Source organism: Phocoena phocoena, chromosome X (genome assembly GCF_963924675.1).
Source record: "Phocoena phocoena chromosome X, mPhoPho1.1, whole genome shotgun sequence".
In the NCBI taxonomy this organism is placed as follows: domain Eukaryota; kingdom Metazoa; phylum Chordata; class Mammalia; order Artiodactyla; family Phocoenidae; genus Phocoena; species Phocoena phocoena.
The window spans coordinates 26,611,079-26,630,911 of NC_089240.1; the positions used below are offsets into that span (position 1 = coordinate 26,611,079).

General features: G+C 38.8%; 1 protein-coding gene and 1 pseudogene across 3 annotated transcripts in view; both read right to left on the bottom strand.

The window, feature by feature from the left end:
- Window positions 1-4,102: 4,102 nt before the first annotated feature.
- LOC136142047 (myoneurin pseudogene) lies at window positions 4,103-6,387 on the bottom strand (annotated as a pseudogene).
- A 6,792-nt stretch (window positions 6,388-13,179) lies between these two features.
- The window catches only part of TAB3 (TGF-beta activated kinase 1 (MAP3K7) binding protein 3), a 31,010-nt gene continuing 24,356 nt past the window's right edge, over window positions 13,180-19,833 (bottom strand). For 2 of the 3 annotated variants that reach the window (XM_065901158.1, XM_065901157.1), the window contains 2 exons: window positions 16,079-16,180; window positions 13,180-13,328 (listed from right to left, as the gene is read on the bottom strand). In XM_065901158.1, coding sequence (XP_065757230.1) covers window positions 13,180-13,328; window positions 16,079-16,180 — 251 coding nt within the window. The remainder of the gene's footprint in view (window positions 13,329-16,078; window positions 16,181-19,833) is intronic. The other variant, XM_065901159.1, reaches the window with a different exon arrangement.

Sequence of the window (19,833 nt, forward strand, 5' to 3'; positions counted from 1 at the left end):
GGTGGTGGGCCTGGTGTGCGGTTTTATTGGGGCTGCTGTCTGCCCGCTTTGGGGTGAGGCTGGTCCGTAGGCTAGAGCAGGCTCCCTGGTGTGCAGTACTGGCAATTATAAGGTTGATGCCTGCCCACTGGTGGGTGGGGCTGGGTCCCAGGGTCTCTGGGGGTCCTGGACCTAGTCCCTGTGCACTGGTGGGTGGTGCAGGGTCCTCGGCCCTCTGGTGGAAAGGGCTGTGTCCGGGGGGGCTGTGGGCTCAAGGGGTCTTAGAGCAGCCTCTCTGCCAGTGGGTGGGGCTGTGTGGCCACCTGGCTGGTTGACTGGCCTGAGGTTTCCCAGTGCTGTTGCCTACAGGCTGATAGGCGAGGTCGGGGCTGGGTCCTGAGGCTCATAAGCTAGATGGAGGATTCCAAAATAGCACTTGCCAGCACCAGTGTCCACATGGTAGAACAAGCTCCCAGAATGGCTGCTGCCAGTATCTATGTCCCCAGGAATGTTGCCTCCTGCCTCTCTGGGAGACTCACCAAGATCAGCGGGTGGGTCTGACCCAGGCTCCTTTCAAATGACTGTTTCTGCCCTAGGTCCCAGAGTGCATGTGTTTTTGGTCCTTTAAGAGTGGGGTCTCCATTTCCTACGGCCCTCTGGGACTCTTGAAAGTAAGCCCTGCTGGCGCTCAAAGCCAAGTGTTTTAGGGTTTCAGCTTCCTGGTGCAGCACCCTCGGGCTGGGGAACCTGATGTGGGGCTTTGACCCCTTGCTCCTTGGGGAAGACGTCTGCAATTGTAGTTTTCCTCGCATTTGTGGGTTTGGGTCTTGACTGTACTGTGACTCCACCCGTCCTACCCATCTTGTGGTTTCTTCTTTCTGTCTTTAGTTGTAGAAGATCTCTTCTGGTAGGTTCCGGTCTTTTTCACTGATAGGTGTTCTCTAAATAGTTGTCATTCTGGTGAGAAGAAATGAGCTCATGGTCTTCCTACTCCAACATCTTGGCCAGTTTACTTTCCTTAGACTTTTTGATACTTGTGATTATAAAATTATTACATGGTCATCATAAAATAATAATTCTAAAAATTCAGTCACGGTTTAGAAAATAAAGATTATCTGTAATTCCATCAATTGGATATTATGTAAACTATGACTTTTGACAAAAATTAATAATATCACGTAGTTCTTACACAATTTACTTAACCAACCCCATTAGTGATAAGTTGTTTCTAATTCTTCACTGTGGCAAACAGTACCTTGACTGGATGATACATGCTTCTTTGCACACCTAATGATGTCTTTGTGAAAATTTCCCAGGACTGGACCACATTTAGACTTTGATTAAATGTTGCCAAATTGATCTCTAGCAGTGTGAGAAGGTCCCCGAGCACTGGGTATTATCATTTTTCACATTTTTACTGTAGTGTCTGTTCAAATAGATTCCTGTTGAATTCAAGCTAGATTAGATTAGTTCAGCATTTTATAAATTCATGAATTTTATTTAAAGCCAGCATATTAAGTTAATAAACACGTATGGTTAGATTTCTTAGATAAATAATTAAATACTAAGTTTAATGTGTATTATACAAAGGCAATATTTCAAATTCCTTCTTCAGTGAAGTCAATCCTGCTGGTGGGACTTTCTTGTGAAAATGCTGAACATGCTGAGAAATAGTGAAGATCTCTACAAGAATTGAGTAGCTGTAGTAATTACTATATCTTCTTTAGTTGATTCTTATGACCTGGACCTCTAAGCAGAGAAAATTACAATGAAAGAAATCACTACCAATGGAAAATACATTAACTATATTACACGTCTAGTTTAAAAGTAGGAAATAAATAAACCACAGGTAATGCAGGGCAGAAATAAGAAATAATGTCACCAGGCAGTTCTGTCAGCAGTATAGGAACTGAGTTTGTGGAACTGATTACTTAATGACCAAAGATGAGACAGTGAAATAAATCAATGCAAGAGCAAAGAATAAAGGGGAAGGGTAGCAGTTAACATCAGGTAACCCTAAATTTTTTTAATATCCATTAAGCAAGGAAAAGGACCCTGTGAAACTGTAATAACCAAATGCTATGTTTTAAGACACCAAAAAAAAAAAAAAAAAATATACAGCTTATAGACACTCAAATATTAAAATAAATTTGCCTTCTAGTAGCTCAAAATATCATAATTGAAGTTAATTTCTCATTCCTTATGTAAGATAATACACCAAATTCAGAAAACGAGGGATTTGCAGTTATGCATTGTTTATATTCAGGAAAAACCTTTTAGATCTTAATATTCATTTTTTAAAAGTGCATAGCAGGTACACCAGAGGATTCTCAAAAAATTTCAAAACTCAGTATATTTTCCTTATCTTCAGCAAATTAATCTATTAAAAATGAATCAGGGACTTCCCTGGTGGTGCAGTGGTTGTGAATCTGCCTGCCAATGCAGGGTACACGGGTTCGAGCCCTGGTCCGGGAAGATCCCACATGCCGCGGAGCAACTAAGCCCGTGCGCCACAACTACTGAGCCTGCGCTCTAGAGCCCGCGAGCCACAACTACTGAGCCCATGTGCCATAGCTACTGAAGCCCGTGCCCTAGAGCCCAAGCTCTGCAACGAGAAGCCACTGCCATGAAGAAGCCTGCATACCACAACAAAGACCCAACGTAGCCATAAATAAATAAATAAATGTAAAAATGAAACAAGTTTTTTTTTTTTTTTTTTTTTTTTGCGGTACGCGGGCCTCTCACTGTTGGGGCGTCTCCCGTTGCGGAGCCCAGGCTCTGGCCGCGCAGGCTCAGCGGCCATGGCTCACGGGCCCAGCCGCTCCGGGGCATGTGGGATCTTCCCGGACCGGGGCACAAACCCGTGTCCCCTGCATTGGCAGGCGGACTCTCAAGCACTGCGCCACCAGGGAAGCCCTGAATTGAATTTTCACATTCTCTTTTGGCAGGATAAAAACACCAAGTACCTATTTAAAATTAATTTTGAAAATGTAGTCTCAAAGCAAAACACTGCCCTTGAGTTTCCTCCATAATACTGAGTTCTCTACAAACATATCCATTATACTTCAATAAATTAGTTTTAAAAATTATATACACTTTAGTTTTTATGAGAACCTTCTATACTTTATTAGAAAAGTTATCTTCAGTCGAATATGTTAAGAAGAACGCTCAAATACTCTAGAAATGTAAAATTTCAATTTTTTCCCCATTGCTTACATATTGGTCTATTGGGCTTACAAACAGCAACACTCGGGCTGATACTGTTAAGAACTTTGCTTAAAATTTGAGGACAGAAAAATAAAAATTTCACAAGTTAAAAATGAATCATGGGGCTTCCCTGGTGGCGCAGTGGTTGAGAGTCTGCCTGCCGATGCAGGGGACACGGGTTCGTGCCCCGGTCCGGGAGGATCCCACATGCCGCGGAGCGGCTGCGCCCGTGAGCCATGGCCGCTGGGCCTGCGCGTCCGGAGCCTGTGCTCGGCAACGGGAGAGGCCACAGCAGTGAGAGGCCCGCGTACCGCAAAAAAAAAAAAAAAAAAGAATCATGAATAGATTATACGCTGATGCACACTATAAGATAGATTCTCCTTAAATAAATTAAAGGCAATAGTTAATGCAAAGTAAAAATGGAATGCAGGCAACTTGAAAATAAGTTTAACGTATATTAAAAGTTAAAATAGCACTCTATTTAAAAGTACTGTCATATGCGTTCCTTAAAAAGCTGTGTGTATATCTAGACCTCAAAAGCGAAAAGTCAGAACGAGCACTGCACAGTGAAGATGCAGAAAGTTTTACCAGAGATATTTTTGTTTACTAACAGAGACATATAAGCAACTTTCTATTCCTCAGTTAACTGTTCTCCCCAGCCCCCAGTACCCCGCAAATCAACTCTAGTCCCAGCTAAGCACAGCACGTATCTGATGGAGAACACTGAGTATCATCTGGTAAAGTCATTTCAGAAAGCCTCAAATCCGTAGCTTCCAATACAGGACGTTTCCATATGGAATCTTAGCACTGGAATCTAGAGTTTTGCCTAGTCTGAACTTGCATTTTATGATTCTTTACATTTTTAATAGCTTTGTAAGTACTTCTACATAATAAATTACCTCTCTTGTTGATGAGATCAGAAGTTTTTGAGCTGAAGTTTTCCCACAGACAGCCACCTTTGTATGGTTTCCCCCTGCGTGTTTGGAGTGTGTGAGATAAGAGAACTAGAGACAGCACATGCGTCCTTGTAGGTATGACACCTGTAAGGGTTTCCTTCAGTAAGCCTGCGACTGTGAGAGGTCAGCGTGCTGGGACGGGCAAATCTTTGTCCACTCCTATCTTAGACATAGGACTTCTCTCCGCTATCTGTCCATGTTGTTAATCTTGAAATTGTGGAAGTTGTAAGTGGTCAGAGACATACATCACACTTACAGGGTTTTTTCTCACCACAGTGAATGCGACTGCGGATGAGTACCTGGCATTTTTGAGCAAAAGCCTCTATCACATAATTCATTTATATGGCTTTCTTACATGAGTTTTCAGCTGGCTATACTGGGTGAACACATTCCCACATGTGTGGCAGAGGTAGAGTTTGACTCCCTTGTATGTATACTCACGTGCCTTCTCAAGCTGCTGGCTTGTAAAACCACTTTTCCATACACGTTACACATCAGCTTGCCCTTGGAAGACCTCTGATCCAGCTCTTTCTTGGAGCTTTCCAGCTCGTAAGGATTCTTGACACTGACTATTAAATACAGTGTGTTTTCTCTCAGAGTATAGTTGCACTGTGATTTTTCACATTTCCGTTTCACTGTTAAGAGTTTGCACAGAGACATCTAGTAATGGAAATGTATTTCATCAACTCAAGTTCTGAATTATTTCTTTGTGCAACTTGTTCTGTTACAAGTGTGGACAATTTACTTGCATCTAGAACTGTTTCAACAGATGCATTCTCTAAACGTCATTGAGGTATCATACTCTTTTATTCTGCCCTGTTTTCTGGGAGTGGAAAGCTTTCTTTTGAGTTTGAGATAACATCTTTGCTAAAGCCTCTTGTTGAGGATTGGCCTGAACTAAATCTGGCTGGTTTTTTTTTTTTTTTTTTGCGGTATGCGGGCCTCTCACTGTTGTGGCCTCTCCCGTTGCGGAGCCTGTGCTCCGGACGCGCAGGCTCAGCGGCCATGGCTCACGGGCCCAGCCGCTCCGGGGCATGTGGGATCCTCCCGGACCGGGGCATGAACCCGTGTCCCCTGCATCGGCAGGCGGACTCTCAACCACTGCGCCACCAGGGAAGCCCCTGACTTTGATTTTAATTCCAGTTTTTAATCAAGAGCTTTAGAAGTTTTTTTTTTCTTCTTCCCCTTTTAGGTGGCTTGATTTGATTCAGTAATTTTTAAAGATTTCATGTCTTGCAATTAGAAAAATGTGGCCTGTAGAATTGTTTTAAAAATTCAGGTTTTCTGGGTATATATTTTTTTTGGTTAATGTTTGGTGGACATTTGAAAAAACATTTAGTTCACATGAGATACAGAATTTTATTATATGGAGATTTAACTGCCATTTATAATATTTCCTATTTTGTCTGTTTTGCGTGTCAAAATTAGACAGTTGTGTTCAAGTTTTACACACAAAATTTAGGAGAATTCTGATGTCACCTTTGTTTATTGTTTATCTTGATACGTAATCTTCTTAAACCCTCTCATCCCCATGTTTCTTTTTTCTATATTTCTTGCTTCTTCCCTATCTGCTGTGTTCGTTCCTTGTGGTATGCCTTATTGCATCTCCTGGATCTGGAATTCACATTTCTTATGTGTTAGCTCTTCATCTCTATCCCTTTCCTCTGAATTCTAGAATAGTTTCTCTATTGACTCAGTTTTGTGAAATCTCACTACCTATATTTTTAGTTTACAATTCCATAAAAGTTACTTTTCATTTGAAAGCAACCATCCCTGATCTGATTAATCCTTTTCGAGAGATATAACATAGCTGTAAATTTTTGTTTGGAATTAAAATTAGAAATCAAAGTTTGCTCTTCTCTGATTCTGTAGAATGAAGTCCTTTTTTCAGGAGGCTAAACGCTTCCATATGTTTGCTGATTTTTAAGGAAATTTTTAAAAGGTTATGTGGGTCACGCTGCTTTAATCTTTTAATCCTTAACGAAAAAGCAAGCATAAAGCCTTCTACTCTTTCCTGTAGCTTCTTCTCAGTTAGAAAATTACTTGATTACAGAGTATAGGAAAGACAGGGAGGTTGAATGTTTTGCTAAGCATTTGTTTCTAGCCAGTCAATAAGCAAACGCCAGTGGCTGCTGCTTTTAGGTATTACAGCAGGGTTGAAAATTGCTCCCTGGAATCTTGAGCTAGGCTAAGGAAGTTTTTCCTCCATGCTCGTATGGCAGCTTGAAGTTACTGGGTGCATCATGCTCCTTATCAATGTGGCCAAACCAGTTGTATTAAGTACCTCTCTTATTTAGTCAAGTGTGGTGCAAGTGAGGCAGAGGGCAGTTGCTGCGGTCTCCCTGCTTTCTGACCATCACAGATCCTTCTATTTGCCTGCTGCTCAGAATTTGGGGGTCTTCATGGCCTCCGTTGGGGAGCCCAATAGACTTGAGTTATAGGTTAACTTTCACTGGCAGCGAAAACTGTGGGTTCTTGATATTGGTTGCTACCGCCCTCAGTACACACACACCCCCCATCTGCATCCTGTCATTTCCTTCTCCCTGAGAGCACCCTTCCCTGTTCTCCAGCCCTTAAAAATGTTTTCATTAGTTATTTCAGTAGAATTTGGGAAGAGAAACTCAAATTCTAATCTTGAAATAGCAGTACCCCTGCCAGCTGTGACCATTTCATTCGTTGTGAAAGTGTAGGAAAGTGTAGAGGGAATGCAAGCTATTTCAATACACTAATCCAATTTTCTCCTCCCCCAACCCCAAGTGCCTTTCAAATAGAGACCTTTTTTTTGAATCATGTACACCCAAAGCAGACTATTTTTAGTGACTTAAAAGAAGTCATAATTGGGGGATGGGATTTAGAAATGGCTATGTTAGTGGTTCTTGATCAAGGGAATAGAACTACCTCCAAACAGATTCAGTCCCCAAGAGAATAAATGCATAAACAAGTCAAAAGGAAGCAAAGTAATATATAGTAAGTAGCATTTTGCTCCCGAATCGCAATGCAAAACCGAAGGAAGCTAGGCTGCATCACCTGATTTTCCTGCATACTCTTTTTCTTACCGCTAGAACGTCACGAGAGGCTGGTGAAAAGCACACCCACCGGGCTTCCCTGGTGGCGCAGTGGTTGAGAGTCCGCCTGCCGATGCGGGGGACACGGGTTCATGCCCCGGTCCGGGAGGATCCCACATGCCGCGGAGCGGCTGGGCCCGTGAGCCATGGCCGCTGAGCCTGTGCGTCCGGAGTCTGTGCTCCGCAACGCGAGAGGCCACGGCAGTGAGAGGCCCGCGTACCGGAAAAAAAAAAAAAAAAAAAAAAAAAGACACACAAAAAAAAAGCACACCCACCACTTTTCCAAAGGGCAGGACAAATGAGATGATTTGACAGCTCTAAGAGTATGGAACTGGCGAACCAAAAATCTCACCCACATATTATATAACCTTTGAAACCTCCGTTACGAAACACCACCTGGATAGTGTCCTAGAAAAAGGCCTGTAGGCCAAAGTCAAGTCAGGAAGTCTCTGGAGGAATTGGGGTAGGAGACAAACCACACCCAGCACACTTCCGTGCGGGAAACTGAGCGGTCAGTACCTGAAGAGAAATCATTATATGGGTAGTGGGATTACAGACAGATGATGGCAGTTCGCTCAGATGCCTAATTAACAAAATGAGCAGCACAAGGAATCACTTTTGTGGTAACCAGATTTGAAGTAATCTTCTACTTCAAAAACAGATTGTTTAAAAGGGACAACACAGGATGTGAGAAGTGATGAGAAGGGAAAGAAGACAATAAAAAAATACTTCACATACTATTTTTAGTTATCTTTGATGTTCTTTCTGTGTGTTACTTTACACTAAGATGTGGTGGAGGGTAACCAAGTACCTGATGAGGTAAAGTTTCCTTGTAACTTCTGAGAGGGAAGGAGGGAAAGTATATATGCAGGTTAAAGATGTAAGAAACATAACAATCAATGTCAAGTATTCTATTTAGACCCTAATTTAGACATGCTTATAAAAAAAACCTGAGACCAGTTGGGAAACTTAACACTGGATATTTGATATTATCTTATAAGGTGTGATAGATGGTGCTTTTTAATAAACTTAAAAAAGTTTATTTACAGATGAGTTGCTAGGATGTCTGGGGATTTGTTTCAAAATAATGGTGGGGGTGGTGGATGAGAATATAGATGCAATAAGTCTGCTTATATCTGGATAATTTTGGAAGCTGGGTAATGAGTGGGGGATTACAGGATTCTTCTGTACTTCTGTATGTTTGCAAATTTTCTTATATTTAAATAATGTAGTGGGAGTGATTTTGACTTTAAATATGCCTAATCACTGAAAATACTATCTACCATAATTCATCTGCAGTACTTCCTGTGCACAAGTTGGGAAGGGTGACTACAGACCCTAGCAAGAGGAAGGTGATTATATCCCTTTGAAAACCTAACTACAGATGACATAAAGATGTAAGAAAATCACTCATTCTTTGGTAAGTGATATATATTAAAGTGGAATGAAAAATGTAAATTTTTAACATATCCCACTTTTTTAAACATCTTTATTGGAGTATAATTGCTTTACAATATTGTGTTAGTTTCTGCTGTATAACAAAGTGAATCAGCTATATGTATACATATATCCCCATATCTCCTCCCTGTTGCGTCTCCCTCCCACCCTCCCTATCCCACCCCTCTAGGTGGTCACAAAGCACCGAGCTGATCTCCCTGTGCTATGCGGCTGCTTCCCACTAGCTGTTTTACATTTGGTAGTGTATATATCCCACTTTTATATAAAATTTGCTTATTTATACTTTCACACAATTTTAAAGTTAGAGTAATGTACTAATACTTAATAACCCACATCTAACATTACTACATGTTCTAATAGAAGAACAGAAAAGAAGATTAGAGTTCCAAGACAGCATATTTCAGTCCAGAAATATATGAGTATTGGAACTAGGACTGGTTTGATATTGTAAACCATTTCTAATTACACAGAAAGGATGCAGAATGTAGTGTTTGCTTTTAGTTTATTAATTTATTTCTCAGGGATCTGACTTTCCGAATATGTTGTTTGGAGGTACGATGCATGCATAGCCTTTAAAACTGCCTTTGTACAATTTCGCCTCAAAATAATTAAATTCACAACATACACAGAAATCTAAGACATGGTATTTACAAGATTTAATAAATTCTTGCTGTTTTAGGGGAGAAATTGAGCAAATCTTTTACAGTGGGGAAACATGGACAACTGGGTGTCATTATAAACAAGAGATCAGAATTGTTCAGTGTCAAAGCCACGTTTCATGGCTTTAGAAATTAAAATTGAGTCGTCATTCTATTAATCTCTGAATGCTCAAGCCATGCAGCATCTACTTGTATTAAATATTTGGGGATGCAAATAACAGAAAAAAATACGCACGTCTGGTGAATGAAATCATCATCAGAATTACCTTTTACAATAAGAAAATACTGTTAATAATTCTTTCCAAAAGATACAGTAGTGGTGCAACAGACAGTGCCAAATTTATTTTGATTTTAAAGTAACATTACATTTGTCATTTTTCTCTACGGATATACAGACACACACTGTAATGACTCGTTCAAAGTCTGAACAGTGATTACAATATTAAAATATAAATCAATTTAAACTATAAGGGGACATCTTCACATTCCAGGGTACATCACTGATATTTTCAAAGGACAGTTTTTCTATGCCTTATATTCTTGCTTTTTGTTTATACTGTCAAAAACATTACAATTACCTTTTAAAATACTATATAAAATCGAGTTGCCACAGAAAGTTGGAATATGAACCCCCTAGATAACTGGGACAAAGCAATGTCAAAACTGAAGGAAACATTGATCTCTTTTATAATAAGTACTAAAATTGAGACCAGCTCCTTAAAAATTATTAAACTGCTCATCACACTCCCATTTTTTCAGGGAAATAAACAAATTAGCAACACTTTCCCCACCATCATTAATCTGCTCTACAACTACCTTTTCTACCACGCACTTCTTTTGTTTATTTTAAATTGCGCGCCTCTGTACTCCCTCAAACAAGGTCATTATTGGAAACATTTTACAATGCTTAGAAAGTTTCTGACTCTTCTTTTACCACTTTAAACTTTTAAGAACTACCTCAAAATGTAAGGGGCAATGTACTTTAACAAAATGACAAAGGTGCTTTCTACAAACCCAGTTTACAAAACAGTGAAATAATGTAAAATGTACAGTCAGCTCTCTGTGTTCCCAGATACATCAAACTGGTTGCATTTTAAGAAAAAACCTTTTTTTTTTTTTTTTTTAACTAGAAACAAGAAGTGCACCAACTGATCCTAAAAAGCATAGGCACCTCAGCAGCCAGATCCTTTTGAAAAGGCATCTTGAAAGTTGACTGAATTCTTGTTCAAACTTGTCATAGGCAAGAAGTAGTCTATATATGGGACACAGTTAAATATATCAAATTTATCAGTGTCAAATAATTTTGCTTATTTTAAAAACGGAATACAGCCTATGTTGGCGTATGAAACTTGTGCACAACCAGAAATGAACATATACAAAACTTCCTTAAAAATCAATCTCTGATGTCTCAAACCCCACCCTCTATACCTATCAAATAGACTGATTTCTCATTTTTCCTGGCAGGTGAAAACAATGATTTACTAGATATATCACCAAAGGACTGGAACCATGCATCTACTGTATGATGATAACAGTTCAGTAATCTGGATGTATGTTCATGCAATAGTTTTAAAGTCATCTACATGGTTTTAATAAAGCATCAAACGGTTTTCATACATGCTACTTTCATCCTCAACTGACAACTGCCAAGTTAATTGCTGCCACTTCAGCATTATCACTAAGAATACTGGGTAAGCCTTTAGCTAGAACATCAAGCAATATATGTATTTTCCCCTAAATTGTTACTTAATACCAAGTGGGGTTGACCATCACTAAAGAGATGTGAAACCATACAAAGGCAAAAGCATGGGCATATTACAGGACAGTAGGACTGATAGACTTATTGGAGACTGACAGACACCAGTGTTACTACAAAAGCCTCTAAAGAGTGAATGCTGTTTTCAGGTCAATGCTTTTAAGCCCATCTGCTTTCTCACCTTTATTTTCACAGTTTTACCACAGTTGTTATATGAGAGATGTTTTATCAGTGTAATTACATAGCCACGCTGACTTTGTGAGACAAGTAGATATTCTTCAGGACATCTTCCACGTATGAAAAAATGTTTTCAAAGCTGCAGGTACAGTGTGAAATTGTGATTTTGATGATAAGCTATGATAAGTTATTATGCCTTTGGTTTCATTATGCTATTAAGTGCAGCTTGTTTTTCCAGGTCTGCCAGAGATTACTGCTAAATTAGCATACAGTGACAGCGTGAAGCGTGTGAAGCTTGTGTGTGAGTGATTGATAGAGAGAGGGGGAGAGAGGAGAGAAGGGGGACGGTTGGTATGGGAGAGTATATATTATACTCCTCAGGTTATAACCTGAGGTAAAATCCTTTAGGATTAGGAAACCTACCAATTTCATTGCTGTTTATATTTACCCAAATAGGGGGGAGATTCCAAAACCCAATTCTGAGCTTGGAAGAAAAGTCAACAATGGTAAAGACCTTAATTCAGTGTCCTATTAATAATTTTCTAGTGGTGCACTTCAGTAAGTCAAATGATTTTATATGTCTTCAGTTATTTATACCCTAAAGTTCTAGTTTCATAAATAAAGAGTGCTTTAGTATCACCTGAACTGTCTGAACAAACTCAGTATCATCTCTGAATTACAGTATTGTTACATTTTAAAAGTTCTTAGTTTCAAAGTCTGTTGTGTTCACCTTTCTCTCAGTCGTTATTTCTTGACTAGCCTTCTCTTCCTCCCCAAATAACGCAGCGAGCAACTTTATGATATTGGCCAACTATAATGTTCCTCACACTATTTTGTTAACATATGTGCAAATATATCTTTATTGAACAACTAATATTAATTTTTTCAGCTAAATTAGGATTATGGCACAAAGTATTATCTGTGCTGTAAACATCATGGACTCATCACAAATTGGAAGGAGGGGGAAAAAGGCTCTAGGGACTGCAAACATTTCTTATAGAACCACAGCTGAGCTCAAGATTCCAAGTGGATTTTGGAATGGATTTACATTCAGCATACGTTCACTGTGCTATATTGGTGAAGCGCAGTTTTACGAGAAGGTCATTCATAAAATCATAATTTGTAAGGACTTGGTTATTTTAAAAACCAGTGGCCTAATAAAAGCATGCAGTAACTTAAAAAAAATATCTATTATGCGGCATAATTAGGTCTTAGTTACCAGTGTTTGTTGGTATAGCTTGATGAATCACTGTACAAGCAAAAGGGATCTTATTGCCTCTGATTGTACTTTCGAACAAAGGGCACGATATGCCTAATTCCTGACTGCTACAAATCACATTTTAAAACGTTTTGTTTGTGTGTTTGAAATTACCCCTGAAAAAAGCAGCAATTACAAATACCCTTGTTATTTTGCCCCCCCAGAAAAACATCCTCTGGTTGCTTCTCCCTGTCCTTCTCTTCAGTAGGAAGCAACAGGAAGAAGCCCGGGGAGCCTGGGTTTTCCAGAGAGCTTGTGACCAGGTAAGTCTGCTCTGGCAATTCACAGTTTGTCTGCATAAACTGTAACATGTCACATCATGAATCAAAGTTCTAGTTTATAACTTTAACAGCAGTAACTTTAACAATTGGGGTTGCACAGAAGAGCTCTTGACTTCTCTGTGTACATTCTTTCAGAAGTGAATCCTTTCCCCATTTCAAGTATCCCTTTCCATCTGTAACTCTGCAATGAGTTAAGAAAGGGGGAAAAAAACCCTCCCCATTTTTCCTTTATTGAGCACAAGTGGCTGCATTGTCACACCCCCCCCCCCCACCACGTTATATGAAATGAAAAGGCTGGGCAGATGAACAGATTCCCCAGCTTTCCTTTTTTTCTAATGGGCGCTCAAAGCTTCACTCTCAACCTAGTGCAGACTCTTGGGAATTCAAGTGTACCGTGGCATCTCACACTGCTCACAGCGATTTAGTGCGGGGTGGTTCAGAAAGGTGCAGCTATCACAATTCCATGGAGCCCCTTCATAGTCTTCATCTCGGGGTTGTGTCCGAGGACTCTGTTTGGAGCTACTTGGATGCTCTGAGAGAAGTTAGGAATAAAAGAGAGAAAACAGAAAACAGAGTGAATTTTTTTCTATAACTATCATCGAAACGGAACTTCAAAATTACCCCCCAAAAGCAAGGAAAGTGGTATTGTGAAATGAGAAAGCCAAGTAGTATACATAGCTACTAGAAATGCAGAACTAAATAGTAAGTTTATGATATATTTTCTACTTTGTTCTCAACAATTTACTTTTTTCCTACAAGTAGACAGAAGTCCAGCACAGACTACCTTCCAAGTTAATTAATTATCTCTCGATAGTGGATAGTTATGCTATATTCCAGCCAAGTGAAAACAATGAGAAATGTTATATAGCATGTTAAATTAGTTCTGAAGTTTTCCCTCACAACTTCGGCCCGCCCATGACTCCCACCCCCCCGTAGTACTAGTCATACTATATCAAACATTGATTAAATTTGTGCCTTCTTCCATGAGACTTTCAGCTCCACAATATGCATGTTTTTAATCGTAATGACTTATAAGTGGTGTGAGAGTTCATAAAAAACATTCTATCATAGGGTGGATGGGTATGTTGATCCTTTGATAAATTCAAAATAGCTGTCCCTGTTTTACAAATCAGGTTTTTCCAGGACCAGAGGTGTAGCTCCAGGAACAATCCAATCCAAAGCCCACAATCCTTTACCATTCCCAAATCCCAAAAACCCTCCCCTATCTACCTTAAGAGGCTTGTAGTAGTGGGGGGTGGGGTGGATCTGGCCTTAAGGAACAAAGTCCACCTAGGAGAAGCTTGCGTTTCTCCTCCTATGCCTTTGAGATGCCAAAGGTCTAGCTGGTCTACCCCAGGAATGCTTATCTAGGCCATTTTCAAAATGCAAAATTCAAAGGTAACTAACTAACTCACATCAACAAGAAAAAAATAAAGGTGGGCTAGGTAACAACATGGAACTTGGCTTGTCAAGGACAAATACAGATCTTAAGTGTCTTCTCTATAGAAAAGGTTTAACCATCTAAATAGGTGACCTTGATTTTTTCAATCTGCCAGAAACCCAAACTCTTTTGTAAGTGGTGGGTTTCATATTATCGTACCTGGTTCATGGCTGACGACATTTTGGCATGGGAAGTACTGGGTCTCTGTTTGCACGTTCGGATGTATGTATAGATGTGTTGATTTTGGTAATACCACATACCTACAGTCTATAAAAGAGCTCTATTTAATTGGCTTCAATGAAATTAAGCGCTTATATAAATACTCAGAAATAGAAAACAGACCAAATGAATTTCAGGACCATGATCTAGGATTAATTTTAATGAATGAAAACAAGTTTAAGTTTGTTGGTTTAATGAATACAGACCAGAGAGTCAATTTGACTAGAAGTCAAATAAGATGTTACCATTCCTGTTACAAAATTTGTCAGCAAGAAAATAAGTTGATACGATGAAACGTTAAAGGTAAGTGAGATGAGAGTTAACTCTTGAGGAATAATGTTTTAGGACTGCCTCCGCAGAACAGTTTCTCCAGATTTTTGGTAACTTTTGAAACTGCTAAATTAAGCAATGGGAATTCACTGAATATTCGGATCATTTCCAAATAAGATACTAGAACATTAGAACATTAGAACATTAACTGCTAAACAAGTCTGTCTGCGTTCACTGGACATGTCTTGGGACCCACTAAAGAAGGAAATTAATTCGGTTATTAAAGAAAGAAAGTAGGTTATAGGATATGTTCATAGTTTGTCATACCAGCATTTCCTGGTTGGCAAACAGTTCATAACTACTTCTTAGATTTTGCTAGAAACCAAGGCTTTAAGGTTAAGAATTCTAATTAAAATATGTAAGTAAAAGTACTAAAAACTGATAAGGAAAAACATCTTTGTGTGCAAGGAAAAAGAAGGGGCGTAAGGAATGAAAATGTGTTTTGTTAAGAGAACAGAAAGTAATTTGGCATAAAGCTGGTTATTTCTAAACGGGAAAGAAAATAAGGGAGAAATTAATACGAATATAGAAAGTTGTAGAAGGTTTGTGAGAAAGGAATTCTATGGGTGGTCAGGTCAGGACTAAGATTAAATTTGAGCGTGTAGCTGATTCGCTTTGTTACGAAGCAGAAACTAACACACCATGGTAAAGCAGTTATGCTCCAATAAAGATGTTAAACAAAACAAAATAAAATAAAAAGTACACTAAGAGGAAATCTTAACAGAAAAAATGTAATTGAGTACGTAGACTTTAATGTTAATGTTAAAGGGAAAGTGGTGCAAAACCTGAACTTGTTATCTCTCTGTTAAGAGTACAAAGTTTTCTTATAATATTAATCTGCTTTTGATAAGATATTGTAAAGTCCAGAACTTTCAAGTTGAAGTTGTTTTTTATTTATTTACTTGGCCTTGTTTTCAGAGGACTCTGTCCCATATGGTGGCCACTAGAAATGCAGCCACTCTGAATTGAGGTGTGCATTGAGGTGTGCTCTAAGTGTAAAAGGAAGATTTAGTGTGAAAGAATGTAAAATAAAATACCTCACTAATTTTCTATTGATTTCATAGTGAAACGTTATTTCACTTTTCTCTTTTACTTTGGCTGATAGAAAATTTTAAATTACGTACGTGGCTTCAACTGTTACTTCTATTGGACAGCACAGCCTTAGAAACTCAGTAGAGAGTAATTTCTTAAGGGGAAAAAAAAGGTTGGCCTTTACTTACTACGAGAACTCTACATGGGTTAACACGTGTGTTTGGACATTTTGCACAAACTCCAGACACACAAGTACAAACCATCTGCAGCTGCTGCCTGGGTGTCATGGATGTCCTCCTGTACTCTGGAGGTCACGCTAATTCTTCGGGCTTTCCTCTCAACTGTGCAGGTGTCTGATGAGTCTGCATGAGAAGAAGCAAAGCCAGGAAGAAGGGATCAAGCTGTGCATTAGAAGAGCGGACAGGCTCACGAGGACCTTTCACAGAACATACACAGTTGAGTATTTACTCTATTACCTCATGCTACCTTTAGTTCTCCCATGAAGGTAAGTGCCATATTTAATACTGCTCTTACAACCTATCCAGAGCAGTGGATAAGGTGGTAGCCACTTTTTCCATCCTCTCTAATTACTTGGAATAAATGACTTATTTCACCAGTTTCCCACTTTCTAGTGAGTTAGGGGTGCAAACTCAGTATAATTAAATGTCAATATGAACACAAAATTTGGGAGATGATACTTTAGCAATTCCCTGCTTAAGCAGTAGTTACTAGAAAATTATGGGTTTAAAGTACACCACCCATATAAGGCTAACCCAAGAACACACTGCATTAATGGTAACAGTAAACCATAATAGCAGCACTTGAAAAATCAGAACCAACTCAAAGTAATACTATATACTGATAATACGTACTCCCCAATCTTTCATAAATTCCAGTTACCTGTGTGTGCAAAAGCCTAGCAGACACTTCACAACATGGACTGCAGGCACACCAGTTACAGCCTAGCAGACACTTCACAACATGGACTGCAGGCACACCAGTTACCAATTTCTTGCGAGAATACCGTTTCTATTAATGTAGAGGCAGTTAGTAAGTAGCGTTTTGTATTAAGTAAGAACAAAAAATGGCAGACTTCATATGATTTACCCTTAAGAACCGAAGAAAGATCTTACATTTTGTAATCAGTTCGGAGCCCATAAGCAGCCCTCTAGTACAACCTACCTTTGGAAATCAGTGCTCGCCAATCTTAAACACTGTTATCAGAGTTAAAACAAAAGCAGAGTGAACATCTTAGGCTCCAGAGAATAGACTAAGGTAAAGTTCTACTTCTTAGATGTGTTAACCACTTTTATAGCATCACATACCTCCTCCTCACTGACTCTTACAACAATCCTGTACAGAAGCACTGCTCTGGATCTCAACAAGGTCAGGTGGCCAAGACAACCAGGACCAGCGCTCAAGTTAAGTTGTACCATACCAAGGTCAGTGCTCTCGCCACTATGAGTTACCAGTGTCAAGGTTGGGGGCGGGGGGACAACGACGACTTTCTGAATCAGCTGAGGCAGCTTATCTCACACACACATTTGCGTTGCTTAACTACAAAGTCTGGTCCAAAAAGATTTCTCAGTCTCCCTTTCTGTCTCTCCTTCTTTCTCTCACTCTAATTATCACACTTATAATTCAGATAAACATCTATATTCCACTTGGATATTCTAGGTCTTCTGCATTTCCATATGAATTTTAATTTCTACCAAAAAAAGAAAAAGAACAGTAAATCTGGTATTGCATCAATCTGAAAAGAATAGCTACCTTAATAAAACTGATTTAATAACAGACATGGTTTATGTAGGTCTTCTTTAATTTCCTTTGGCAGTTTATGTAGGTCTTCTTTAATTTCCTTTGGCAGTGTTTTATAATATTCAATGTACATATCTGGTGAAACTTATTAGTAAGTGTCATTTTTTTGGATGGTATTGTAATTATCCTTTTATTTCCACTTTCCAGTTGTTGGCTAATATATATAAATATGGTTTTTGGATCCTGACCTTATATCCCAAAACCTTGTTAAATTCACTTAGTAGTTCTAATAGTTGTTTTTTGGTATCCTTAGATTTTCTTTGCAAATTAATCCTGTCATCTGCTGAGTTTTATCAGATGGTTTTCAGTATCTATCTAATGAAATGACAATATGCTTTTTCTCCTTTACTTTCTTAATATTGCATTCCTGAGGCTAAACCCAATTTGGTCATGATGTATCATCTATCATGTCTCATGTCTCTCAGGTTTTAGAATCAGGGTCCTGCTGGCTACATAAAGAAAATCGGAAGTTTTCTCAGAGTTTGTATGATTGGCATTATCTCTTCCTTAAATATTTGATAGAATTCACCCACTGGTGCAAACCATCTGGGTCTAAAGTTTTCCTTCTGGGAAAACTTTTGATAATGGATTCCATTTATTAATTGCAAATATAACTAGTTATAGTTCCCTTTTCATCTTGTTCTCAGTATTTTTCAAGATGTGTCCATTTCATCTACAGTGTCGAGTTTATTGGCATAAAGATGTTCACTGCATTCCCTTATTTTAACAGGTAGCCTCATCTTTCATTGCTGATTTTGGTAATCTGTTCTTCGAGATCAGTCAACCTGAGAGTTTACTGACTTTGTTTATCCTTCCAAGTAAGTTTTGGCTTTTTTTGGCTTTGATGCCTTTCTCTGTTGTTTGTATTTTCTGTCTCATTGATGGTTCTTGTATTTTCTTTCTTTTTACTTCCTTTGTTCTGTATTCTTAGGGTAGAATTTTGTGTCATTGACATTAGATCTCCTTGTCTTATATGAGCACTGAAGGCTATAAATTTCCTTCTAAGCGCTACTTTAACTGTTGTAAAGAATTTGGCCTTGCTCAAAGAAAGCTCTAGCTTTGGCCCCAGCTCCTGGAAGATAACCTCTAAAATCCTGAAATTTCTCAAGAGACAGGAGTGTCCTTGTTAATTATGGTGGGCCCTTCAGACCATAGAGTTTATGCTAATAAGGTGGCTCACAGTGGACATATATATCCCATAAACAGGGTGATTCCTCCCACAGCCCTTGAATCAATTAACTGGATTACCACTAGGGAATGCTTCCTTAGTAGCTACAAATCTGGTACTTGGTAGTCATCCACTAAGATTCTCTTCTTTGTACCATTTTTAGACAGCAGTAGGCTATTTTAAATGCAGAGCAGTCAAAACGTCCACAGTACTGGCTTGGCCAAACAATTCATTCGGGTTTTTCTGTAACACCTTACAGAAAAGCCCAAACGAACTGTTTGGCCAACCCAATAGTATTAAACAATAAAAAGAACATGTACTAGCATTGCCACCTATAAATGAAATCCTTAAAACACTCTCTGTACTGTACCGAGTGTTGAACACAAAGCTGTTTAGGTTAGGTAACATTATTTTGTGTAGAATTAAAATTCTCTGATTAATCAGTTTGATGTGATTTTAAAATGTTACCCCTGTAGGTAACTTTTGTAAGTAAGTATAGGCCTTCTCCAATATTGTATGTCCTCATGATCAACCTACCTTGAGTTCTTTAAACCAGAGGATTAAGATATGAAATAGCATACTTGACTGCAGGCTTGAGAATTATAAGAATGGAGGAGAAGAAAAAGATTAATTTTTTTTAAGATACTGCAATGCTAGTTATACATCTGGTACATAAAACTCAAAAGAAAAGATTTACTACCACACAGAAATGATTTCATAACTATGCAAAAGTGATGCCTCCAATCTTGGTCATGTAGGATTTTCCTTTGCCCTAGTCCCAATCTAAGTGTTATGCCCGCCTGTTGAGTACACAAGGATTCTTTTGTGGCCTGGCCTGTCAATTAAATAATCGTAGATCTACTGCAGATCAAACTTCCCATTCTAAAATAAAACCTTTAAAACTGCCATTACACTGTAAGAATTATCTTTTAGGACTATAGTTTCTATAATGCTGAGTAAATTTAAACTATATTAGATACAGTTTCCATTTATTTTGGGGGAAGGGAGACAACAGAGCAGAAGAACTTG